Here is a 26,793-nt window from a genome sequence, read left to right on the forward strand (position 1 = left end):
ACCCCTTTTCCCTTAAGGAAAAAAACCCAGTGAGTGGTTGAAAACCACAGCAGAGACTTCATGAACATGATGCATAAGAATTCTGATGTGTGACAGTCTCCTTGATTCCTATTGGCAGAGTGAAAGCAAAAGTACATGACTCTTGCTGAGCCAGCTCCATTTTTTCAGTGCCCAGCACAGTGTGGGCCAGTTTAGCATGTCGACAGAAAGTGGATTGCACACCAGACTCCATGCGCCTCTGCGCATGTGTCTTCCATCAGGAAGAATCTGATCAGAATGAGCCTGGTTCTTCAAGAAAGGCAGGCAATGGGGAAAGGCCCAGGGAGCCGGAGATGGTGGTGGCCCATTCTTTGTAAGCCAATGGAAAGGCAGCTCGCTCAGGGGCCCTCAGGAGGGCACCACAGAAACTCCAATGCTGATCTTGAGGTTTCCTCCCTTACCAGCCCCTCTCTTCTTTCAGAAAGCATGTATCAAGGGCTCCCTGATCATCAAGAAGTTGCATCTAAGGCCCAAATCGATCTGTCTTCAGAGTTTTTGCCTCTCACTGCCAAAGAAAGAAGGGCAGATGCTATTGGAGCCACAGAGATTACAGTGCTGGGTAGAGGGTGTCCACCATCTGGCTAAGGTCAACGGTATGTCCTGACCATCCTTCAGATGAGGCCATTGGGGCTCTCCCCAACATAGGATGTGCCATCTGGGTTCTCAAAACATCTGAGCCCCAGCAATGTGCAAAAGTACTCAAAGACCATAGATCCAAGAGACCATATTGGCACGGTAGCTGATTCTGAGGTCAATGTGGTGTCATCACTCATTCAGAGAGTAGGTCCAAAGAAACAATGAGGGCTCTTCTCTTTCTGGTCTTCAAAGAGAAGCAAGCTAGAAATGCAGAGTTTTTCAGCGCTGAGAACTCAGAAACACAGAGGCAAAACCCAGTGGGCCACCTAGGCCACGGTTAGAGAAAGGTTCTTGGTTAGCCATCAATCAAGCCCCAAAGACTAAGTTGTCTGTCTTCTAAATGTTGGGGACACAGCAGTCAGTGTGTTAAACAAATCCCTACTTCACTGAATGTGCATACATAGCCCCATTCACTCACTAAACGAATATGGTTTAGTGTCTACTATGTGCCACATGTGTAGTAGTGAGGGCAAGGTGGCCAGGAGATGTTAATTACTAGTTCAAACTGGTTAAGTACTGTGACACAATTAGGAGGATACCAAGTCCTTAATGCTGTTTATTAAGTCTTTATAAATAATAGGGCATTTATAGCCCCCCCCCCAATCACTGAGGTGGCCACACTGCTGAGGGAAGAAACTGTATCTTCGAGAGAACCTTCCCGAAGCGGTACAGCTGGCAAAGGACAGTGCCAAGACTGAAGCCAGACTACCTCACCACAGACTGACGGTGGTTTAAAAAAACAAAACAAAACAAAACAAAAAACAAAAACCAACCAGATCAGACAGTTCTGCGGATAAATAACTTAAGCTTCATGCATCCCAGTGGCCTCAAGTGCCCTGTTTGCTTGCATCAGGGTCTAGGAATCAGGACTGACCCTGTCTGTTCAGCCACAAAACTTCTTAGGATGAAAAGCAAACCTCCCCGAGTTCCAGAGGCAAGCCGGTTTTTAAAAGACAGGCTTCTTAGAGCCACAGATGCTGCTGCCGGCCCTGACAAATGACAGCAAGCACATTGGCTTGGGAGGTTGAGCAGCAGTGTCTGGCTGGACAGGGCTATTTTTGGTTCAGAGATGACTTTGATGAGTTCTGCCTCCGCTCCCTGGAATCAGAAGTGCCACCTGGGGCACAAGGATGTGGCACGGAAGGGGGCACATCTCTTCCCTGCATCCGATGAAAAGCTGAATCCCCTAAGGACCAGAGAGCGTCTCCTATTTTGAAACACCTAGCTGTTTGAAGTCACCAGCCCGGTTTAGTCCCAATAGTGGGTCTCTTCCATCTATCTATTTATTTTTTTCCAACCTGGAGCTCTTTCAGAGGGTTCCAAGTTCAGAATCCACCTCTCTCTCTCTTTCCTTCCCAAAGCCTCTGCCCCAGTTGCTTCTGGGAAACTCGGCATCATGATGTGGGGTTCCCAGCTTAGGTGTCCAGAGCCTCTGGGATATTAGAGGCCAGTGCTTTCAACCTGAGTGTCTGTCCAAAACCCCAGTAACAATAAAATATACGGGAGAGGAGTGAGCCTGGTCAGGGGGTGTCCGGGGTGGGGTCTGGGAGCTTCTTTACCTTCCCTCACTCCCGAAGTCCCTACAGCCCTTTTACGGAGCTTGGGAGTGATGAAGCCCATAGACGATGAAGCATCATGGCGACACACACAGGGCACATCCCCTCCACCCTCTTGAGAAGCATCGCAAGCATCCTTTGGTTCATGGCAGATGGTGTGGCTCTGATGAGCACACAGCTGTTCCTTCCTCGGTTCTGAAGCGGCCTATAAGGACTAAGGCAGAAACACTCTCACTGCATGGGAATCCATTGATACCTCCCTGCCACCTGCCCTTTCTTCTCCAAGAAAGCCCAAACTTCTGTTGACCAATGGGCCACTCTGTGCCTCTTCTCAGTTGCTCGAGCTGCCTTCCCTTGGTTGGTCGTCCCCTCTGGCCTACCTCACTCTAGGAAGAGCATCGTTCCTGGTCCTCCTTTTCCTACACTCACTCCTATGCTGGCCCCGCCCCGCTCCATGACCATAAGACAGTTCTAAGCTTGGAATTTCTATCTCAACCTCCCAGGCATCCTTCTCCCCCACTCCCCCCGAACACTGCCCGTGAGTGTTGTCTGCCAATGAGAACATCTCCCTCCAAATGCGTGAAAAGTAGCCCACGTCTAGCCCCAAAATGGTGTCTGCGGAAGACAGGAGCAAGGATGGGGCAAGACAGGAAGGGACTCTGAACCAGAGCTGCCAAGAGGCAGGGACTCCCTGCTCTCCTCTCCTCAACTTGTTGCTCTTTGGGCACCGGCACCAGTCTCTTGGGAGAGCGGGAGTTGGGGGGCCAGTCACATCCTTGCCATACCCTCCCTGGCAGGCTTCTTGAGGGTCTGTGTCATCACTGTGACCCAGGAAGGAGGCTGACAAGGAGCACTACTGAAAGCTCAGTGCAGTGAGCACCCTTACCCCTGATGCCTCTCTCTTCCCTGGCACTGCTCTGACCTTACTTCATAACCCAAACGGTTTTGTCCACACCAAACACACATGGCTCTGCGGACCTCACCTCAGGGGCCATTGCCACAGGCACAGCTTCCATGTGGAGAATAAACCAAACCCATCCTGATCTATAAGAGGTGAGTCGAGTCTGCCTTGGCTCAGGTCAGGGGAGGGGTAGAAGGTCAAAAGAGGGAGTGGCTGGCAGTTGAGCTTTCTAGAGGCATCAAGGAAGAGAGAAGTGACAATTCATGTTTAGACTACTTATGAGCATCACAGCTCCCTGGGTGGTACCTTGTGCCGGATCAGAAACAAACAATAAGACATGTCACCCAAGCAAAAGCAGTTAATCCATGTGACCTCTGCTTCTAAGGTAGTCACAGCTCTTGAAAGGTTTCAGCATCGGGCGCGACTGGTTCTTCACAGACGTCACTCCAGCAGGCTCAGCAGACATCTACTGATGCCTACACACGCCTGTGCTCACGTCCTCTGTGAGATGGAAACCAGAGTGGGAGGGGCCAGTGGGAATGGAAATCCATCCTCACAGATGCCATCCATATCACAGGCTCTGCTTCCTGGAAGTGATCAGGAGGCAATGGATGGTCTTCCTAGGAGACGATGGGCTGGGAGTCCGGCAGCATGGGAGTCTGGTTCCATCTCTGCCTGGTGGTATTGATCAAGGCAATGTCTCCTGGGCCTCAGTGTCTCCATTAGTAGTGTTGACACCTGGACCATATGCTTTCTTGGGATGAGGAGAGGGAAAGGCTGTTGGAGGCTCTTGGGACTTGGGACTGATATTGGTTGTCTCATCCACTCTGGGCAAACGCCTAAAGGTATTGCCTCCTCAGGTTGTCTTCCCACCAGATGGGGGACGGCAGTAGCTAACTGGTCTTCCCACATTCAGCTTCTCCTCCCAGAATTCTCTGCATTGTGACCAATACTAGCTTTCTACAATACAGATTTAATCACAGGCTCTCTCGCTCTCTCTCTCCTAAAGTGCTTTCCAAGGGCCTGGGTAAAGTATTTGCTACACAAGCATAAAGATCTGAGTGGAGGTCCCCAGAATCCACATTAAAAAAAAAAAAAGCCAGGTATGGTGCTGGCTGGACTACTAGCCATGGGAGTCACTGGAGTAGGCTTAGGTGGGAGGTTCTCTGGAGCCAGCCTCGCTGAGTCACCGAACTCTGGGTTAAGAGAGAGAGACCCTGCCTCAAAAACTAAGTTGGAGAATAATGAAGGAAGACAGCAGACAATATCAACCTCTGAGCGCCATAAATATGTGCACCCTCACACAGACATGCACACATATGAAGAGGTACACACACACACACACACACACACACACACACACACACACACACACACAAACATACTTTTTGAGGCCTTCCAGAGACCCCAGAAAAAGAGACTTAATTTGGCAGCTACTTGGTCTAACCTTTATTTTTCTCCCTTCAATCCTCTTCTTCTCCCATTCCAGCCACACAAGCTCCTCTTCCGTCCCACTAAGGCGCCCCTCTGCCACAGGTCTTTTGCACGTGCTTTTCACACCTGCAGAAAACTCTCCCACCCTCTCCAACCAAACTTGGCTTGCTTAAACCTTACTCAAGCTTCGCTTGCTTCCCAGAGGCCACGCCCCGCACCCTTCCAAGCATACCTGTAACTTCAGCAGAGACTCACAACCCACTGACCTTCTCAGTTGTATCAAGAGCCAAGAGGCAAATTCACATCGGCATTATCATTTTTGATGAACGAACTAAGTTTGTCACAAACCCCACAAGCCACAGGAAGGCAGCGATCATGTTGCCTGAGATCTAACCAAGCACGGTGGAGTCAGCCATATGGAACGGAACAAAACCACCAATTCCTGCGTGCCAGGCACCTCCCAACAGCCCTAAGAGTTGTGCTTCTGAACAAGAGAAGACAGCCATGGAGAGGCTAAGTGGCTTACCCTCTATCCCACAGTCAGTAAGGGGTTGAATCCCAGAAGTCTGATTACTTTTACACTATTTAAAAATCTTTCCCCCAGAGGACACGGGCTTGGGCTGTATAGTGTCATGTGCTCCCATATATGGCCATCAGGGTTGAGAAGTCATGCCCTGTTGGTTACTCTGAGGGTCTTCCCGAGGGTCTCTTAGTAGTCCCTGGGATTCGGTTCTCACCACTAGGGTTACTGGTGGTAGCAGGGCAGCTCACACCAACAGCTGAACTTAGCGGAGCCTTAGTTTCTTCTCCAGAAACACAGAGGTCTGAAATACGCATTTCACAAGATGTATCTGAAGTTGAAACAGGGTCGTCTGGAATATGTGGAAAGCCTAGACTAGGACCTGGTCCAGCGAGCAACAGTTTCCCTCTTTGAGCAGAAGGCACGGGATGCCCAGAGGAAAAAGGCAGGCACTTGATAGAACCTTCCTGAGCTTCTTGGGATCTGAGTCTCTCAAACCTGTATCCTCCCATGCCTGAGAGCTTCATAGTTCATCACTGGTAAGCCACTTCCAGTTCAGGGAGACACTATCAGTAATAATAAAGATAAAAACAGCAAGCCAGGCATAGTGGTGCACGCCTTTAATCCCAGCACTCGGGAGGCAGAGGCAGGTGGATCGCTGTGAGTTTGAGGCCAGCCTGCCCTACAAAGAGAGCTCGGGGACAGCCAGGACCGCAAGAGAAACCTTGTCTCAAAAAACAACAAACAAACAAACAAACAAAAGATGAAGACAGCAGCCATTAAATGTGTGTTGTGGGTGAGAGCGCAGCATAAACATCTCCTACTTACTATAACACATTGGTCTTCACATCCTTAAGGAGGAACAGAGAGAGTGACACTCAGCCGGGCCACTTGTACGCTGTGCCACCTTAGGCAAATTCGCTAAACTTTCTGTTCCTCAACTTCCCGATCTGAAAAATAGGCTTGGTAATAACACCTACTTACAGGTATTGAAGTGGGTAGCTATCTAAAGCATTTATGCCCCTCTGAGAGTGTAATATCGGGGTTAGAGTCGTTAGCTGCTTATCAAGGGGCCACAACTCCCAGACCTTTTGCATCTAGTTAAGCCATCAGCATGTTAAAGTAGTGGTCACTGGCGTAGAGGAGGGATTGATATATGCCTGCTCAGGACGGCCCTGTTGGCATATAAGCAGCTGGCCTCCAGGTTGCTTAGCAACCTCCAGCATCATCACCTGCCCTCCACAAGGTGTGGGCCCAGGATATAAAAGGATAAACCTGCCACCCTTTGCTCTCTTACTTTGTCTCTTACTTCACTCTCTCTCTCTCTCTCTCTCTCTCTCTCTCTCTCTCTCTCTCTCTCTCTCTCCCTCTCCCTCTCTCCCTCCCTCCCTCCCTCCCTCCCCCCCTCTGTTCCCCTGGGGTGCCCCTCCCTCCCCCCACTTCCTTTTCTCCCATGATTCTACAGTAAATCACTCCATATTCACATCTGTTGTTATCTTACTTTTAATCCTAACAGGCCCCCCCAAAACAAACAAACAAAACAAAACCCTCCTGTGCAACAATTCTGTTGTTCTCACTCCTATCATCAGTTGGACTTGACGTGAAATAGAAAACAAAAATTTGTTGGTGGTTTTTGCAATGCTACGGATCAAAGGGTGTGTGTGTGTGTGCGTGTGCGTGTGTGTGTGTGTGTGTGTGTTAGGCAAATGTTCTACCACTGAGCTACACTGCAGCCCAGAAAACAATTTTATTGTGTTCTGCCCCTAGGATATTAGGATTTACCTGATAAATCAGTTAGTCTTGCTCTGGCTAACACAGAAATTGTTACCAGAAGTGAGGTGCTTAACATACGCGGCGTTATTAGAAGGCAGAACACTGGAGCCCCTCGCTATGCGGCAGCTCACCTGTCATCTGTGGTAACGTAGACATCAGGACCGATGCCCAGTGAGCCGAAGCTCTGTGGAAGGAGGCTAGGGAAATAACGGTAATAGAATGTGGTGATGAGCCCCAACCGGGTTTATCTGAGGCATAATAAGCCAGTTTGCAAGTCAGATTAGAAAGGAATAGTGGAGAGGTGGAGACGATAACAATTTCTAGACCCTCCCCCCCCAACCCATAAGAGGAAAGATTAAGAAGACTTGTAAGCGAAATAATACAAGATTAGGGTTGTAAACCTATAAGCCTAATAGCTTCAGTGTGTTCGCCATGAACTTGAGAAAGAGAGAGAAGTGGAGGATGGACGGGGGCGGGGCAGTGTGTAAAGAGGCAAAGCATGATCCAGGCTATAAAACAGTGATGCAGAAAATAACTCTGCGTGTGGGTACCAACACTCTGGGTGGCTGCTGGGCGTGGTTTGAGCATCCACCAAGGGTGCGTTGCGATTAAAATCTTGCTTCCCAAGATGGCACTTCTGAGAGGTGGGACCCAGTTGAAGAGCTGTGAGTCACTGCGGGTGTGCCCTTGGCGGGTGGCCAGCCGAGTGACTCTTTGGTAGTTCACCTAAGAAGGATTTAAAAACCCCAAGTTTACTTCCATTTCTCAGTCTTTATCCTTGGCTTAAAAGGTGACCCCACCCCACCCCACCCCCCACCCCTCACCCCCGCTTCCCCAACTCCAACAGAAATTTTAACCATTGACATCTTGCTATTGCAATTTCCATGCGGTTCTTGACAGAAGGGAGACAATGCAGGGACCAAGACCCCGCATGAGTTAAATAAACCTTTTTTCTTTGTAAATGTAGTTGCTTCCTGTATTTCAGCACAGTGACTCAAAGCAGACTACTACAATGGCATCGACGACAATCCCACTAAATTGCACGGGCAAGACTCTCTAAGCTTGGGTTTTAAAGGTCTTATTGTGAGGGCCCCGAAGTAATCCAGGTTGCCTAAAAGTTCAAGAGAAGGAACGACACTACAAAAGATCTAGAGCCTTTAAAGAGGCCCCCCTACCTTGCAAGACCCACTTCAAGGGTGGCCAAAAGAAGAATAAAAGGAGAAAGTAAATCCTCACGCCGGCTAGAGCTGGGAGTGGGAATGAACCAGCAAATGCTTCCCAGAGGGCAGAACGCAGGCCTAATCCAAAAATGTCACCCATGGCCAGGCATGCAGGGCTTAGCTGGCAAGCTCTCGGAACCACTAAGGACCAGCTGAAGGAGAGATAAACCTGTTTTTTAGGATCCCAAGTGTGGGATTGGAACAGTCTTGTGAGAGAACAGGTGAGGTTAATCCACTTAGACAACTGACCACCCCGTGCGGGAGCTTGATTGTGGCCAGCTGAGAAGATCCGTGACCAGACTCTGGGAGGAGATATATAAATGAGCCCAGAACTGGAGGCGGGGCTTTTTGGAGACTTAGGATAGTTTTGGCTGTTCATTGCTGCACTTCGAGACACCGCTCAAGGGAAGGCTTCGGGGCTATGGCTCCTGCTGAGGTTCTGGGTTCTGGTTACTCTAAGTTCCAGCAGAGGAAATCCTGCTGATTGTAGCAGGAGAATTGTTCCTCGGAACTGATATCTTTATGGGTTTGTTATTGTGTCCATTAATCCTCATTTCCTATTGTTTTGGTTAGTCGGGTTATAAGTGACGTATGCTCGGTCACTAAATTGTTAATAAAATATATTGGTTAAGAAAATTGAGCCTACAACCAGTCCCTGGCCTGGGTCTCTCACTAGTCCCTTTCCTAAGAGAGAGTTTCAGTGTGGTTATCCCACTCTATTGCAATATGGTCCGTGAGTGCAGATAGGTGGGTGTAGCGCAGATCATCTTGGCTTATAGGTCCCTAAGCTATGCTTAGTCCTGCTAAGTGCAGTAAATGGGACTGAGCATTATTCAAAGATCTCGAATGCTAAGTCAGGAGCAGTGTTCAGAGGGAAGAGAAAAGGATGTGAAGACAGGCAAGCGTATACCAGGTGACGAGACCGATGTGGCTAGTGACACAAACAAAGGGACCTGTCCTGTGAGCAGCTGTCTTAAGAACCCCCCCCCCTCATTTGGCCATGCTTCCCCAGTCTGCTGGCTGGATGAATGCAAAGGAGCCGCTACTGAGGAACCAAAGCAAAACTCCTTCCGTATCCGACGGGGCTCCTGACTCCTCCAGCCCACATTTCACCCAATCAGAGCTTAAGTGGACAAGAACGGCTTTCTACTGAGATTTGGAAATTGTCTTTTATAACAGCTGATGCAAAGGTAACAATTATAATATGTGGAAGTGATTAAAATAAGTGCTGCAGGTGTAGCTATTTTTTTTTCCTAGAGTAGACACCCAGTTTACAGATGAGAAACCTGGGCCTGACAGGGATGTCTGACCCCAGAGTCAATTTGCAGTCAGTGAATGGTAATCAGACCCATTTTGCAAGTTAGCTTGTTTTCTGGCTCAAGGCTACAGGTAACAACAGATTTAGGAGTCAGGAGTTTTCTTCAATTCAGAAGCCAACAGGCACCCCTACCTGTGACCTCAAGCCTCCAACTGACCCTTCACTGTTTTACTAGGTCATTACTAGGATGCTTCATGAAACACACAACTTGCAAACACCCCAATGAGGAACTGACACCTCTGCACCGAAAACCAAATAACCCTCTACTGACCCAAATTCCTGGTTTTAATTTACAAAGAGCCAGTTAATTAAAAATGTGCCCTGAGACCAAAGGCACCGCTCAGTGGGACTCTTGAGACAGCTTTGCTGCCTCCCCAAAGACACGGAGACATTTTGTCCAGCAGAACCACACACAACACAGAACGGCCCAACCAGGAAGCGCCCTACTATGCAGCTGGCATTTTCAACAGACCAGATAGGGTCTAATACTGTAATTGTCCTCCATGGTAGGTTTGCATTTCCTTCATTTAAAAAAAATTATTTTTTAAATTTTATTATTATTTTAATTTATTTTCTGTTTTGTTTTTACATTTCAAAATAGGGTTTTTCTGTGCAACCTTAGCTGTCCTGGACTCGGTTGGTTTGTAGACCAGGCTGTTCTTGAACTCACAGAGACCAGCCTGCCTCTGCCTCCCCGAGTACTGGGATTACAGGTGTGCTCCTTCAGTTTTTAAAAATGTGTGTTTTTCTTTTCTATGTGATCCTCATCATAAAGATAAAAACAAACAAACAAATAACAACAACCACCTCCTCCCACACACACAAAAAAAAACAACCCCAAACCCTAACAATAACTCACCTGCTAGAAGACAGAGGAACCAAGATTGGAAACTGGCTGTTTCTTAGCAGAAAATTCTTCCCTGATTTGGACAAATTACACTGCCTCTTCCTTCCTTCCCTGTAAAGTTTTCTGCATGTATAACAAAGGTTCATACAAGGATCCCTGTGGCTTTTGTGGGGGGCATGTCTTGTTTTTCCCTGTAGGGTATCTTACAATACCGAGAAATGCACAAAACCAAATTTCATGATGGGATGAACTTGGGCAAATATCAATAGATACCTCTGTTGACGTAAGGGGGCATTTCCATCACTCAGGAAGTTCCCTGGTGCACCCTCACTAAAGACTTTTTAAAAATGAAGCACAGTAAGATTTTTACCCTTTAGTCACAACAACTTTCTGGTGACTTAGGCCCCGGAGGTATGCTCACAGGTCAGTGTCTGAAGTAGGTACACTGACCTATATGATCCTGAGAGAGAGAGAGAGAGAGAGAGAGAGAGAGAGAGAGAGAGAGAGAGAGAGACAAAACAGAGACAGAGACAGAGACAGAGACAGAGACAGAGAGAGAGAGACCCAACTGAAGTTCTGTGCCCACACCTGTGGGCTCCCTCCACACTGAGCGTGTGGGGACATCGATGCAGTGTGATAAAGGACCTACTACAACGCCAGGCTTTCATCACGCTGCCACCATCGCTTGAGCCCCTCCCCCCACGCACCAGACTGACAACGTCAGGACGAACAATCTCACCTAGTTACTAACCTCATTTTACAGTCTAGGGCTGTCCCTGGAATGCCCAAGAATAAACATCTAGAAAAAAAATGGCAGCCTTGGAATCCAAATCCAGGATGTGCGACTCGGGACGCTGATATGATAGCACCAGCCCTTACAGAGGAGAGGCTACGTTTGACATCCTAAAGACTGGATGAGCTGACTGTATTCATTTAGTCAAGAAGCAATAGAAAGTATTTCACAGTGTGCCAGGCGTTCCGAAGGGAACTAGGACCAAGACACGGGATGACCGGGTGCAGAGAAGGCGCTGCTTCCTCTAGAGGAGGCCAGATCGCAGGTGAGCCAGGACTTCAAGCTTCAGTGGAAAACAACTAGTTCTGAGGGCATTTAAGATACAGTGATTAATGACCAAAGCCTTCTGTCCCTTTCTTATTTTTAGCGTTAGTGGAATGGACTGAGTCAAATGTTCATGCCCCACAGAAAGCCATCAGTGTCTGGTGTCTCTTCTCTGCTGCTCAGGCTCAACAAAACACCTACAAAGTGACAAAAGAAAACCTAGGTCTGAAGAGGTTTATTGCAGTACACAACAAAGGGCATGGTCCGGAGTCCCGCCCCGCTGATGCTGGGGCCCAAGCCCCGCCCAGCTGATGCTGGACCTACCCCCCTCTCAGTTGATGCTTGGACACAAGCTCCACACGGCTAGTGCCAGGCCCATTGTGCTCTGTTTTCTGAACCCAGTCCCACTAGTTTCATGATTTCCAGCCTTAGCAAGTTAACTATTCAAATCTGAAGGAGAGACAGTTGTAAGTGTGGGACAAAAATCAAAAACTTCCAAAGAGGATTCATTCAAGAGCTGGCAAGATAGCTCGAGAGGTAGAGCTATCAGGTAGGCCACCAAGCCTAAGGGGACCTGAACTTGATCCCCACAATCTACATGCCTGGAAGGAGTGAACTGACTCCCACAAAGTGTCTTCTGGCCTACACTGCATTAGACAGCAAACCGCTCCAAACTTGCCAGCCCCAGGTGTTTGCATCCTCCGTGACTCCAAATTCCAGGTGGCCCAGCCTAACAAACTGGTCCAAGGCGGCCCACAGTTCCCTATCCTTATAGAAGATAATGTGTTGTCCTTTATCATGTATTATCAACAGAAAGGCTGGGATGTTAGGTCTTAAAGCCAGGATCCATGGCTGGGGTGACTATCATATCAAAGAGGGCCTAGCTACCAGGCTCTCCCAGCATCCGTTGGTCCCTACCCATTATGGGGTATGGCTGGCATACTCTGCCCCCTCCCTTGAGCTTCTTCAGCCCAGGGTCTAGGCTGTCCTTTCCCTAGACAGCAGGAAGCAGTCTGCAGAGCATGGCACCCTCCTACCCACCATTTCCAATACCTTTTATAATGAACAAATAGGAGGAATGCCTGGCATCTCGCATCTCTCAGCTCGGGCCTGCTTCACCTGTCTAGGATCTCCACTGAAGACGCTTTCCCGACTTCAGTTTACCCTTTCCCCTACCTTGGTCTCCTGGCCCTCCCCTCCCCACTCTCCTTACCCGGCCCTGGCTCACGGTCATGTTCACTCTAGACTCTCCCAGATGTCTCTGTCGTTGGCTATGCCCCTCCTCACATCTACAATAAACCTTGCCCTCCACGGTACCCAGGAGCAGTCGTGGTCTTTCTTTTTATTTCTTTTTCTTTTTTCCATTCACACTAACCTCCACATGGGTGCATGGCATCCTTGAGAGTGTAGACACACACACACACATACACATAGACACATACAGACACAGACACACACACACACACATACACACACAGACACACACAGACACACACACAGACACACACACACAGACACACACACACACAGACACACACATAGACACACATAGACACACACAGACATACACACACACACAGACACACACACAGACACACACATAGACACACATATACACACACAGACACACATACACACACACAGACACACACACACAGACACACACAGACATACACACACAGACACACACAGACATACACACACAGACACACAGACACACACACAGACACACAGACACACACACAGATAAGTTAAAATGAAATTCAAGAGGCTCAAAAGGCAGTTAGCTTCTTTGAGGACACCATGCAGTTTGCTCAATTCAACAGGCATCAAGTAAGCTCTAGCTGTGTGTGTTGGGTACTCCCTTCGGCTTGGAAAATGTAAAAAGACACACGATGCAGTACTGCCAGTTTAGACCGGCAGGTATGAAAAGTGTATAAACAGAAACGAAAAGAACAGCAAATTGTACGGGGTCAGTGCTCAGCTGTGTGGATAATGATGTAGGATGGCCTGGAGGCAGGGAATTCATCTGCACCTGAAGTTACGTGCACAGCAGCTGAGCGCACGGCCCCTGACGTCGGCCATCTACACTCAAACAAGCAATACGAAAACAAAACGAAATGTTCCATTTGTGCTTCAGTCTCTTGCACTGTATAAAAGAGATAGTACTTTTTTTTTTTTTTTGAGACAGAGTCTAATGTAGCCCAGACCGGCCTCAAACTTTGCTATGCAGCCAAGGATAGCATTGAACTCCTCAATTTTCTACCTCCACTTTTGCATGCTGGCACTACATGACTGGCTGATTATTCGGTGCTGGAATTGAACCTGGAGCTTTGTGCATGCTAGCCAAGCACGCTGTCAGCTGAGGCGAGACCCTCCCGCCTGACAGTATAGAGCTAGACAGAAGGATCAATATATAAAGTGATCTCGGGAGCACATTGGCTGGGGTTGCCTTTTTACCCAGTGTCTACTCAGTTCCTGGCATTTAAAAACTGTTCAATAAATATCGAAGAACAGATGAATTCACAAATGAATAAATAAGTGATGTTACCGAGTTAAAAGAGGGGAAATCCATTGTGGAAGGTGTGTGGTCCTCAGTAAGGCTTGCAGGGCAGAGAGACTGCCCTGTGAGCTGAGATTGCTGAAGCACTGGGCTTGGTGTTTAGTGTATGTTTTGGATGCCTGAGACATTAATCACTCATTGCTTGGCTATTCTGTATGCATGCCCAGCCATTTTGAACAAGCCCGTAGAAAGATGAAGAGATCAGGATGAAACAACAGCATATCTTGGGCCAGGAAAGGCCGAACGAAGAGGGCTGAATCCCAGGAGTTAAGCTGTGTGATGTGGGGGACGTCTGTGGTGGCTTCATGGCTCGACTGCCACTCGCTCACCCTGCCCAAAGCCAGCCCTGTGGTTTTCTCTCCCCTTAAATTAGCCTTACTCCAAAAGGGATAAACACACATGCTATCTTTAAAAGAGGCTGAAGAGCCTAAAAGTAAAATCTATTTGGGAAAAAAAAAAAAAGGATTGGCTGTTAACAGAGCCATGGGAGGAGCTGGGGGATATACCGGGTGTTAAAATCTGCATCTGCAGACAAGGAGACTGGGGCCCAGAAAAGTCACCCGGAATAACCAGGTCAAGAGAATGCAGACAGAGATGAAACAGGATGAGCCTGTTTGCAGACTAGGGCTTCCTTGGAGTGGGGGAGGGGCATGTGAACCCCTGTAAAAGTAAAATGGGGAAGAAAAAGAACTCCAAGAGGGAGATGGGGCGTTGTGGTGCTGAGGTTACTAAGGCTAACGCGGTGACTGCAGTGGGAGACACCGGGAGCTTGCAATGGGAAGGAAATTAAGCTGGTCTGTGCTTTTGGAGTGAGGGCAATCTTCCAAACAAAGAATAATTCAAAACTTGGGGGTATTAGAGGTGGATTCTCCCCCCCCCCCCCCGTTCTGAAGAAGCACACAGGAAGCCTCAGACTTTGTCACCGAATGTTCACATTCTCGGTGGGACATCCTGTGTACTTGCCACGTGTGCTGGTCTGTGCCTGTGCACGGCTGTGTGTCTTGGTGTCCTCTGGGGAGTATGCATTAGGGCAACAGACAACAACAGGGAAGAGCTCTGGTAAAGAGATGTGAAAGAGTCTGCGGGTTCAAGGGTGATCCTAGCCCCGCCCCCAACACACACACACACACACACACACACACACACACACACACACACACACAATTAGCTTTGCTCTTTTCTTCCCCTCCCCCACGATGATCACAACCAGGTGAAGGGATTGAGTCAAAGAGTCCATGGGGTAAATTTACAAACGGTTAAAGCTGGAGCCTGCTGGCTCGCTCCTTCGTACACTCACAAGGCACTTGCACACACATGCGCGGGCACACCCACACGCACACTCTTGGCACCCCAGTGGCCGAGCCAGGCCAGACGCATCTCTCCTTTGCCTTGGAGGAAACAGACAGGCTGCAACATGAATGAAATCTGCCCAGAAAGGCTGCATTTTCGCTCCGACCACGCAACCGAGAGCCAAACCGCCTGGAATACGTAACAAAGTTTTATTTTGCTTTTAGAGTCTCCAGTTACTCCTCCACCATTTCCTGTGGAAAATTGAAGCTTTTGAAGTGTCTAGCTCAGGCTTTCTCAGACAGGGACCGCCAGCTCAAGCCGAGGAAAACAAGCGGCCCAGCCCCACCCGCTATGCCTCCAAGACCGCACGTTCAAGCCCACCCAGCGCCCTCCAGTGGGGCGCGCTGAAGGGAATTTAGAACTCCCTGGAAAGGACTCCCTCAGCTGACAACCCCGCCCACCAGGACCGGATCCCTAGAGGCTCTCTTTCAACCAAGTGACAGATGTAAATCGCCAGAGATAGGAATCCTTGGCCTTGTCCATCGCTACTCCCGCCCCATTCCCACCCTCCCATGGCCATCTGGGTTCAGGTGCTCAGAAACTGCTTCGGAAAACTTGGAGCTATGCAATGTCGCCGTCCTACCATCACCCCCACCACCATCACCACCACCACCACACACGTACACACACCTCCGTGAACATGTTTAGACCCACCCAGCTATACCGGTTCACCTTCGCCAACGCCAGCCAGCCATGCCTTCTTTGCGCACCCACAGCGACCCCAGAGGGCCCGGGTCAAGCGGTAGAACTGCATGGCAGAGAAGTGAAGGTGCCTCCTCAGCCAAACTCGTGAGCACTGGACTATGTCCCCCTTAAAGATCAAAAGAGGGTTCTAGAAGATATGCAGTAGACTCAAACGCCTCAAGCCTCATCCGACTGAGATAACATACTAAATTAAATGTATACTAAAAAAGGCGTCGCGAGGGAGGCAGGCACCTCCTGCCTCGGCACATGGGGGCGGAACCCTGTGTGTTCTGGTACCTTTGCTACCAGTGTCAAATACGTGGATCCCAAACTCAGGAGTAAAAAGTACAGGTTTCTAGCTGTCTTCACTCTAGCCCCAACTTCAAAGCCTGTGGACAGCGCGAGTGGCCAGAGAGATGCGGAAGGGAGCCACACGAGGCAAACTTGAGCCTGGAGTTGACTGAGTGGAGTGGGAGGAAGGAGGCATTCGTACAGCCACTTACCACTGGCGTTCTTCCCACAGATGAGGTGCTGGTAGGGCTGCAAAAGCCCCCAGATTTCCGAGTCGTTGTTGACTGTGTGCTCCAGGGTCTCCAAGGTGAATTTGGGCGCTTCGTGAAGTGTATGGTGGTGGTGGTGGTGGTGGTTGGCAGCGACAGCGGCAGCGGCGGCTGCGGCTGGCGGGACCGCGGTCGCAGCCGTGGCTGGCGGGGCGCAACAGCTACTGCCTCCGCTGGCGCTGCTTGCTGCGCTGCATGGGCCACCGCTCGCCGCCCCTCCTCCCGGCGTCTCGCGCTCCTTATCCGCGCCAGGGGCACCAGGGCCTGAGCCGGGGCCTGGGCCAGAACTCGAGCTGGAGCCAGGACCGGGACCGCTACAGCTACGGGGTAGCCCGGAGGCCAACACCCGCGTGTAGATGTCCCGGAAGAGGCTCTCCATACAGGCGGTCAGGTAGATGGCGGCATGCTCGTGGATGCGCAGCGCCACGCGGCTGTCTACCATCCAGCGGTACACGCGGCCCACGGAAAAGGTGAGGCCGCAGCGCGCCGACTTGCCACGGCCCAAGCGGTCGCCGCCAGCGCTGCTCATGTTATAGAGGGACAGCGCGGCCAGCGCGGCAGCGGTGCAGTGAGCCGCCAGGCCCCAGGACAGCACGATCTCCATGGCACTCTGGATCTCGTACTTGGTGCACTTGGCGAAGCGCAGGCTCAGGCGCTGCGCCTCTTTAGCGATGCGCACCAAAGCCCGGCTTACCAGCATCGAGAGCTTAGCCAGTGCGTCCTTGGGCAGGCTGCCGGGGGCCGCAGGGCCTGCCCTGGGATCCCGCGAGCGCAGCAGCAGCAACTCCAGTTCCTGGAGGGTCCAGGGGACCTCGTCGAGGTCCGGCAGCAGCCGCGAGCAGTGCTGACCAGCGCAGTCCAGCCCCTCGGAGTCTTCCACCAGGGCAGTATTGACAGTGTCAAAGCTGTTGTGCCGGCTGTGCATGGAGTCAGCTAGAGGCGGCCAGCAGCTCCCGCCATACGGGGACGCCGGGTACGAGTCAGAACAGCACAGAGACAAGTTGGAGGAGCGCACAGAGTCCGCCGCGCCACCATAACCCGAGTCCAGCGTCAGATCTTCCAGCGTTCGCACCACCGGCTTCTTACCTCTTCTGGCCATCGCTGCGCCACTTCATGCTGCAGCCGCCGGGGAACCCAGGGGAAGGAAAGGCAAGGAGCTGTGGGCACCAGGCTCCGCAGGGACAGCGGGGTTCCTCGTCGCCTAGGCTCACTTTCCCACCTGGCGTTGCCAGCAAGTGTCACTACTTTCGCCTGCCTCCGGGAGCCGTCACCACTGGAAGATACACGGCGGACCCTGAAGTCATCTTCTGGAGTCGGTGCCAGAGCTAGGACGCACTGAGCCGCGAGCCAGGCCGGGAGGGAAGCTCCCGCCAGGACCCGCGCCTTTCATCCAAAATAAAAGTGTCTGGCCCGCTTCTCCCTGGGACCAGACGAATGCAGAAGCCTCTGAGCGCGGACCGCAGTGTCGATAAGACGGAGATCGCCCCAGATACGGCCGCTGCAGCTCGGCTGGCTTCTAGCTCCCTGCTCTGGGATCCGGGCCGCAGCTCACTGAGCTCCCGCCCCGCACTACAGCACCGTAGCCTGGCGCCTGCAAAACCCTACTGAGCCCCAGCAAACCCTAGCAGCCAGAGGGCGGGCGTATGCAAAGCAGGGCCGTCGAAGAGCCAATGGAATCAGAGGATGCTAATTATTTGGTTTTTTTTTTTTCCTTTTTAATGTCGCCTCTTCGCGCGGCCCCGCCCCCCGACACGCCCCCCACCCCTTACCCGGCCTTGACCAGGGCTGCGGATGGAAGAGAGCAGCGGCCTAGGAAAGCCCTGGGACCCATGGAAACCTGGAGAAAGAGACCTGGAAACCGCCATCCTGCGACAGTAGCTCCCCTAGTTCTCGCTTTTGGAGAACTGGCAAAACGACCTTCCTGTCCTCGCTGCTCCACTCAGCGGTTCACAAAGTGTTTGCCTGAGGGTCACTTCCTATTCTAGCATTTTGGATTTCTCTTTCCCTCCCACCATCCCAAGCAAGAAGCATGTTTCTCCTCCTCCCTCTTCAGACAACCTAATTCATGCGCGGGGATGGGGGTGACGGGGATTCCTTGTCTTGCCCTGAGGTTGCTTCAGCGTGGAGGGAAAACCAGGAAAGTAGAGGGAGTGGGCTGATGGATGCCACTGGAAGCGCAATCTATAGTCATAAACTCCCTATCACGGGGACTCTAGATTTTGTTACAGCAGGCAGGAATCTACACCCACACTTCAAAGTCCCGCGGTTTTCCCGGGGAAGGGTGATGGTTCTAGACCGGACCATCCAGACTGCTCAGCCTTAAAAAGGGTAAATCTGTGCAGAGGGAGAGTATTCTTCTTCAACTAAAGAAAGGTAGAACATTTGTGCATGCTTTTGCTGTATTTCTTTGCCTAATGGCATGGCCTTGGTTGTTTATCCCTCTCCACCTATCCTAGGAGAAACTGTATTCAATAGGTGATCCACAACTCCTCTGTACAATTCTACAAGAAGCCCACCCAGATCTTCCAAAATTACCTTGGGTGTTTCCACCATCCCACCGTCTTCGATGGATTCATATTTCTGCGCCATTATTACTCTGGGCTGCTACCATCTACTTATTTGTCTGGACTCCACATTGGACTCGGGAGTTGTGGTAAATATTATGAGCTGATGAGGAAAGGACACTCTTTGAACTGCTGGTTTGGAGTTCAATAGTGGCCAACAAGGGATATGAAAAGACGCTCAGCATCAGGGAAACTGTAAATCAAAACCATTCTGAGCTGTCAGCTCATGTCTGTTATGATTGCAATTATAAAAAAAAAAGTAAATAGATTATAAACATCAGCAAGGGTGTGAAGAAAAAAGAACTTTGTGCTCTATTGATGGGAAGGGAAACTTATGCAGTCATTATAAAAAAAATAATGCAAATTAGAAGTGCCATATGATCCAATAATCCCACATATGGATATTTATTAAGAAAAAAAAGTCCCTATCTGACAGATCTATTTGCCCCTGCTTGTTCATTGAAGCCTACTTCCAATAGCCAAGACATAAAACACTGCTCAGACTCCAAGAAAGAAGAAGAAGAAGAAGAAGAAGAAGAAGAAGAAGAAGAAGAAGAAGAAGAAGAAGAAAATCTTGCCACTTATGACAAATGACTGATCTAAATGATACTGTCATGCTAAGGGAAATAGAATCCCACTCACAGTGGCAGACAGCAGGACTTAAGGCTGTGACTGGGTGCTACTAGCGAGGGGGAGGAGGGATTTATTCCACACATACAGACTCGAAGTTGTGGATGAGTGAGATCCACAGTGCTAGGGGCATTGTGTACAGCATGGCGTCTATGGTGACCGATGATGTATACGGAAAGTTTTCCGTAAGTGTTCTTGTCAAGCAGGGGGAAAGGTCGAAAGTATGAGTTGAGATATGTTACCTGCCTTGATTATGGCAGTCATTCACAACGCATTTATTAAACACCACGTGGTACACCTGAAATGCCTATAATCTTTGTTCGTCATTCATGGCTCAGTTAGGGAGTGGTGGGTGTGGATTACCTGCTATTTATTTCACATGTCCCACGTCATCCCATGGTTTCCATTCTAATACATATCAACTTGTCCCCTTTCCTGTTTTCTACAAACTAATGAAGGAGAGAACCCTGTTCTTTAGGATCCCAAGTGTGGGACCGAACGGTCTAGTAAGAGAACAGGAGATGTTAATTCACTAGCAGGGCAACCACCTCGTGCAGGAGCTTAATTGCTACCAGATGAAAAAGATCCTGTGAACGGACTCGGGGAGGAGATATATAAATGAGCCCAGAACTGGCGGCGGGGCTGATTAAAGACTTGGGATAGATTTGGCTGTTCATCGCTGCCCTTCAAGACGCTCCTAGAGAAATCTGCTTGAGGGAAGGCTTCAGAGCTCCGGCCCCTGCTGAGGCTCTGGGGTCTTATTACCCCCGGTACCAGTGGAAGGAATCCTGAGAATCATTCCTTGGGACTGATATCCTTAAGGTGTTGTTGTGTCAAGTAATCTTCATTTCCTACTGTTTTGGTTAATCAGGTTATAACTGACGTAGGCTCGGTCAATAAGTTGTTAATAAAATATTTTGGTTAAGAAAATTGAGACTACAAACTAATATGAGAATCTTCCAAAAGTTCAGTTCTTATTTTGCCATACAAACAACAACAATAAAACCCAAAGCAAAACAAGACAAACAACTCGCATCATCAAAAATGTGAGAGAGGGCTCTTTCTCTCCTTCCGTCATCTCAAAGTTACCTCAGAAAGTTCACACTCACTAGCTGGCTTTCGGGAATTCCACACTTCATTCTCACACTCCCTTTCCATAATTTCATGTGCTTTGTATATGACTTAATGACCTGATCCCTGCATTGTGCTCTGGCCTAACACACCAGACTGCGTGCATGTGCGCGCACACACACACACACACACACACACACACCACGGGGACGGCAGAGGGTTTGCAAGGAGAGATAAGAAGAAAGAGGGACACACACACACATACACACACACACACACACACACACACACACACACACACACACACACACCACGGGGACGGCAGAGGGTTTGCAAGGAGAGATACGAAGAAAGAGGGACACACACACACACACACAGGCAGAAACAGAGAGACAGAGAGAGGAGACACTTTCTCACACACAAACCTTGCAGGCTCTGGGCTGTAACACGCCCGCCCCTGCAATCTGATGTTCCCACTCAGCATGTTGCATCTCCCTCGACCTTTAACGCCCTTTGCAGACGCTGTGCTCTCTGTCCATCTCCTCCTTCTTTTCCTGGAAACCGCCTCTCTTCTCGTTTCTCTGAGACTCAGCTCCATTCAGCAGTGGGCAAAGGCTTTCGTTGTTGTTTTGTCTTGTTTTCCTGATGTGCTTGCTCTCCACGCAGGCAGGAGAAGGTATCCCGTGCACGTGGCTCAGTGCGTGTTCTACAGCCCTTCTTATTTCTCTGCACAGTTTCCTGGTCATCTCATCCACTTCAAGCCTATATGACTATAGGACTCTTGGGTGATGAGTTCTGAGCGGAGCGCAGAGGGCAAAGATCTGAGACAGCCTCCTGCATGTGGAGGGAACCCGCCACCAAGCAATGCACTTCACACTGATTCAGTTTTGTTCTGTGATGTGAGGTCAACTTGGTACTGGCTGTCTCTGCCACTTTCCAAGCCGTATGTCCTAAGTCATCCGTTACATCCATTTTTCACTTCTGTTTTCTCATCTCTGAGATGAAAGCAACTGACAGTTCTCAAAAGATTAAATGGCCAATGAAAGTATGAAAAAAAAAAGTTCAACCTCACTATCCAACAGAGAAATGCAAATTAGAATCAACCTAGCTTATAGAGTTGTACAACTGAAATAAGGTTCTACACTTTTTAATAACCCTGAACATATTTGCTAGTATATTTTACACTTCCCTATTTTTTTTTGCACAATGCACTTACTACTTATAGAATCAGAAGAAAGGAAAACAAATATTACTTATAAAATAAAGATACCTCAGCTCGATGACTCTGCCATACCTAGAAGTGCTTCTTCTGGTCTGAAGCATCACTTGTCTCCCTTCCCCGCTTTGCAGGTGGCACGCTCTCCTGAAAAGCTGGGACCTCATCTAACGTGGGGCCAGTACTGATGACCATATTTCTTAGGTTCTACAAAATATTCTATCGTACAAAAATTTAAAACTCAAAGAAAGCATCTGAAGAAAACATCAGAGGATGGAAAGGCCTCCATGCTCATGGCTTAGAGGCCAAAAGCTACTGTGGATTCGATGCAATCGCTATCAAGACTCCAGTGAGACCCTTCGCAAGCAATCAAACAATCCGGTCAGCAAGTGGGGTAGTGAGGCAATGAAGGCAAATGACGGTTCTCAGAAGATGAAGTACAAATGGCCAATGGAAGTAGGAAAAAAAATGTGCAGCCTCACTAGCCATCAGAGAAAAGCAAATTAGAATTGCATTGAGATCCCATCTCATCCTATTCAGAGTTTTGGTCTTTTGGTTCTTTTTTTCTTTTCTTTTTTTCTTTTTCTTTCTTTCTTTCTTTCTTTTTTTTTTGTTTTTTGTTTTTTGTTTTTGTCTTTTGTCATTTGTTTTCTAATTGAAAACAAATACCATTCCAGGTATCTCTCTAGCTATGTGCCCTGACACAATACAGGGGCTATCTTGGGAGAGAGTGGCTTGCTAGTGTGCACCAAACACACATACACCCCCGTAGCTTTCCAAAAAGTATGACCCTGAGTGTTCCTTGCATATTTTTCAAAAGCATCATAAAGCGCTTTAGATAGTTCTGTTTTAATATAATGTCTTAGCTAGGGTTTCTGTTGCTGTGAAGAGACACCATGACCATGGCAACTTTTATTTTAAAACAAAATATTTTATTTGGGCCTGACCTACAGTTTCAGAGGTTCAGTCCACTATCTTCATGGCGGGAGGCATGGCAGCATGCAGGCAGACATGGAGGAGCTGAGAGTTCTACATCTTGATCTGCAGAAGGCAGCAGAAGGAGACTGAGTGCCACACTGGGCATAGTTTGAGCATAGGAGCCCTCAAGGCTCACCCCTATAATGACACACTCTCTCCAACAAGGCCACAACTCCAAATAGTACCACTTCCTGTGACCAACCAAATACGTGAATCTATGGGGGCCCTTCCTATTCGAAGCGCTGCACATAGACTTCTGGAAAACAGCAAATATCTTTCAGTAAAGCAAATTGGAATGGACATTAGGCGGTTGCAGAGAGTAGCAGTGGGTTTCCACAGCCTGTCAGGCCGGAACGCAGAGGAGTGTCTCAAGTGTGGGCTTTGGGGAGGTACACAGAGTGTGGCCTTACTTGCAGAAAGACGCTTGATGAGAAAGCAACACATGCGTGACTAAGGGCTTTCTTGAAAGGATGGAAATGCTAGCTATAAACAGGTTCATTAGATTTGTAGTGTTTTTAAAAAGTATTTCATGATATATATATAATTTTTCTTTCCCCTCTCCCAACTCCTTCCAGGAGTTAGGTTTATTCTAGTCCTATCCCTATTGTTTTCTTCTTTAGATTTTTCTGTATGTGGTTTTTTGGTTTTTTGTGGGTTTTGTTTGTTTGTTTTTGTTGTTGTTGTTGTTTTAAATTGTACACAGGTATAGTGGTGTATGCCTTTAAGCCCAGCATTCAGGTATTAAAGGTGGATCTCTGTGACTTCAAGGCCAGCCTAGTCTACTAGTGAATTCCAGGACAGGCAGGGCTACGCAGATAGAGTCCCGCTCAAAACAAAGCAAAACAAAGCAAGGCAAAACAAGCAAACAACAAACAAAACTGAGCTCTTTACAATAGACAGGTACCACAAAACCATTTTCAATAGAAAATAAACTTATTTTCTGCCCAGGATTCGGAACCCTTCCTGTCAATCCAAGACTGAGTAGCTTCACCCTTCAGCAGTCTAGAACCAGAAAAGCGTGTCGACTCTCCCAGCAGCCGGGGTGCCACGCAGCCTCATTCACTGTAGCGTATCACATCTCTCCCAAGAGTCTGCCACGCACGACGGTACCAAGCAGCTCCACTTGGGTTTAGAGCCTGGCTCTGCCACTTAGTCATGCAGGCTGCAGCCCCAAGCGAGTTCCTCAGCCTCACCTTGCCTAACTGCCTTCCTTGGGAGCGCCTCAAAATCTCAGCGGCCAGATTTAAAAGGTAGGATCAGGACTTTCAAGTTGGACACGTAACTGCTGTTGTCGCTGCTGGCCAATGACAGCCTGAGCTTAGGGGGCGGGGCCCTACTAAGCTCCACCCACTCCTATTTTCTGCGGAGGCTTCCCATCAGGTTAGCCCTGCCCAGTCTCTGGAAGATTGAAGAGTCTGGGAAAGGAAGTTCCGTGTGTGAATCACGTAGGCAAGGCAGACTGGTGGAAGGGCTGGAAATGAGCTTGTGAGCACAGGAAGATGAGCCATTCGGAGGCAATCACCGTCTTGCAAGCGCTGAGTGTCTACTATGGTGAGTCGCACTGCAACACCACACGTTTTTTCAGAGGCGAAGCTTCAGCGGTGTTTCCCATCATTTCTGCTATCCTTACTCCCGGAACCCCTCTGGCACACAGTTCCCAGGAACCCCTCACTGGCCTACATTTTCCCCTCAGACTCTACTGTGTTGGTAGGAACATTTTTCTAGAACAGTCTCATAGGTATCCGAAAGGAACACTGCTGGCCTCTGTCTAACGTCATTATCTTCTGTCCTGGTCAGCCACCGGGTCCCTCACTACGACTCCTACAGCTTCTTAAACATAGGGAATGTCTTTACCCACTTTTGTGTTAAATACTTAAAAGATAAACGGCCCTATTGAACTCTCTTACCTGTCTTTCAAAAATCTAGCTAGCTACACTCCTGTCCTGCCCAATGGATGGGGCCGGCTCCTTCGTTTGCACTGCTTTGAAGCCTTGAACACACAGCTCCACGGCAGGCCTGGCCAGTAATTGCGAGCTATAGGCAATATCAACAGCAGCAGCTGCTGCTATAGTTGCCTTTTGCATTTTTCTCTGTGTGACAGAACAGTGTTTATGAATGTTACCTCGAGGTGATAAAGACCCAGGTTTAAACACTGACTGTGATTTTCCCCCGTGGTATGTCTAACCTACAAATTTGTATTTACTAAACTTACACACACACACACACACACACACACACACACACACACACACACACACAGAGAGAGACACATTTCCTTTGTAATACAGAAGGTTGAACATAGGGACCTGTGCATGCTGGCTGGGAAAGCATTGAGCAATATCTCCATCCCATATTAATTCTTCCTGTTGGGAAGACTATAGTGCTGGCCAATCTGATAGGATTGTGGAGATATGTGATAACACATTTAAGAACATAGGAAAATAGCCAGTGCATAGAGAAGCTCCAGGAAATGCTACTGTGTTGGTTTGAATGAGAAATGTCCAGACAAGGCAGCCAGGTTAGGAAAACAGGATCCAAAGGGAGGCATCAGAGTCACAGCAAGGCCCCTACCCCAGTTGTTGGAAGATCCACACTAAGATCAAGCTGCACATCTGCTCTATATGTGCAGGGGGCCTAGGACCAGCCCATGCACTCCCTTTGGTTGGAGTGTCAGTCTCTGTGAGCCCACATAGGCCCAGCTTAGTTAACTCTGTAGGTCTCCTTGTGGAGTCTTTGACCGCTCTGGCTCTCTCAATCATTCCCCCCAATTCTTCTGGAGGACTCCCTGAGCTCTGCCTAATGTTTGGCTGTGGGTCTCGTCATCTGTTTCCATCAGCTGCTGGGTGAAGTCTCTCAGACTTCAGTTAAGCTAGGCTCCTGTCTGCAAGCAATGCAGAGTAGCAGTGACAGTGTCGGGGATTGGTTCTCTCCCATAGGATGGATCTCAAGTAGACCCAGTCTTTGGTTGGCCATTCCCTCAGTCTTTGTCCCTTCACATCTTGTAGGCAGGACAAATTTTGGGTCAAAGACTTTTGTAGGCGGGTTGGTGTTCTTATCCCTGCACTGGAAATTCTTCTTGGCTACAGGAGGTGGCCACTTCAGGCTCCCTGTCCCCCGCCCCTAGGGCTCTCAGCTAGGTCGCCCCTCCATAGATTTCCTGGAGGCTGCCCCTCACCTTCCTTTCTCTCTCCAGGCCTTCTCTCCCCTGCTCTCCCTACACCTAATCCCCACCTCTGCTCCCCTCTCCTACACAGTTCCTGCCATCCATCCACTAAATAACCCAATTAAAAAATGGAGTACAGCCGGGCGTGGTGGCGCACGCCTTTAATCTTAGCACTCGGGAGGCAGAGGCAGGCGGATCGCTGTGAGTTTGAGGCTAGCCTGGTCTACAGAGTGAGTTCAGGACAGCCAGGGCTAACACAGAGAGACCCTGTCTTTTAAAAAGAAAAATGAGATGCAGAGCTAAACATAGAATTCTCAACAGAGGAATCTCGAATGGCCAAGACACACTTAAAGAAATGTTCAAGGTCTTTAGTTATCAGGGAAATGCAAATCAAAACAACCCTGAGATTCTACCTTACATGCTGTACCCACTAGGACGGCTATGATTAAAAAACAAAAACAAAAACAAAACAAACAAACAAACAAAAAAAAGAAAAAACAAAAACCTCAAGCAACAGCACATGCTTGTAAGGTTATAGAGAAAGGGGAACACTCCTCCATTGCTGGTGGGAGTGCAAGCTTGTACAACCACTGTGGAAATCAATCTGGTGCTGTCTCAGAAAATTGAAAATAGTCAGTTCTACCTCAAGACCCAGCTGTACCACTCCTGGACATATACACCAAAAGATGCTCCACCACACGACAAGGATATTT

At 49.0% G+C, this 26,793-nt stretch overlaps 1 protein-coding gene across 1 annotated transcript in view; it reads right to left on the bottom strand.

The window, feature by feature from the left end:
• Nucleotides 1–19,942, bottom strand: part of ABTB3 (ankyrin repeat and BTB domain containing 3) — a 274,567-nt gene extending 254,625 nt beyond the window's left edge. Inside the window, exon 1 of the mRNA XM_084794224.1 lies at nt 16,402–19,942. Within this exon, the coding sequence (XP_084650350.1) occupies nt 16,402–17,557 (1,156 nt within the window). The 5' untranslated portion in view covers nt 17,558–19,942. The remainder of the gene's footprint in view (nt 1–16,401) is intronic.
• Between the last annotated feature and the right edge of the window lie 6,851 nt (nt 19,943–26,793).

The sequence above is a fragment of the Acomys minous genome (assembly GCF_964271855.1).
Source record: "Acomys minous genome assembly, chromosome: 9".
Taxonomy (NCBI): domain Eukaryota; kingdom Metazoa; phylum Chordata; class Mammalia; order Rodentia; family Muridae; genus Acomys; species Acomys minous.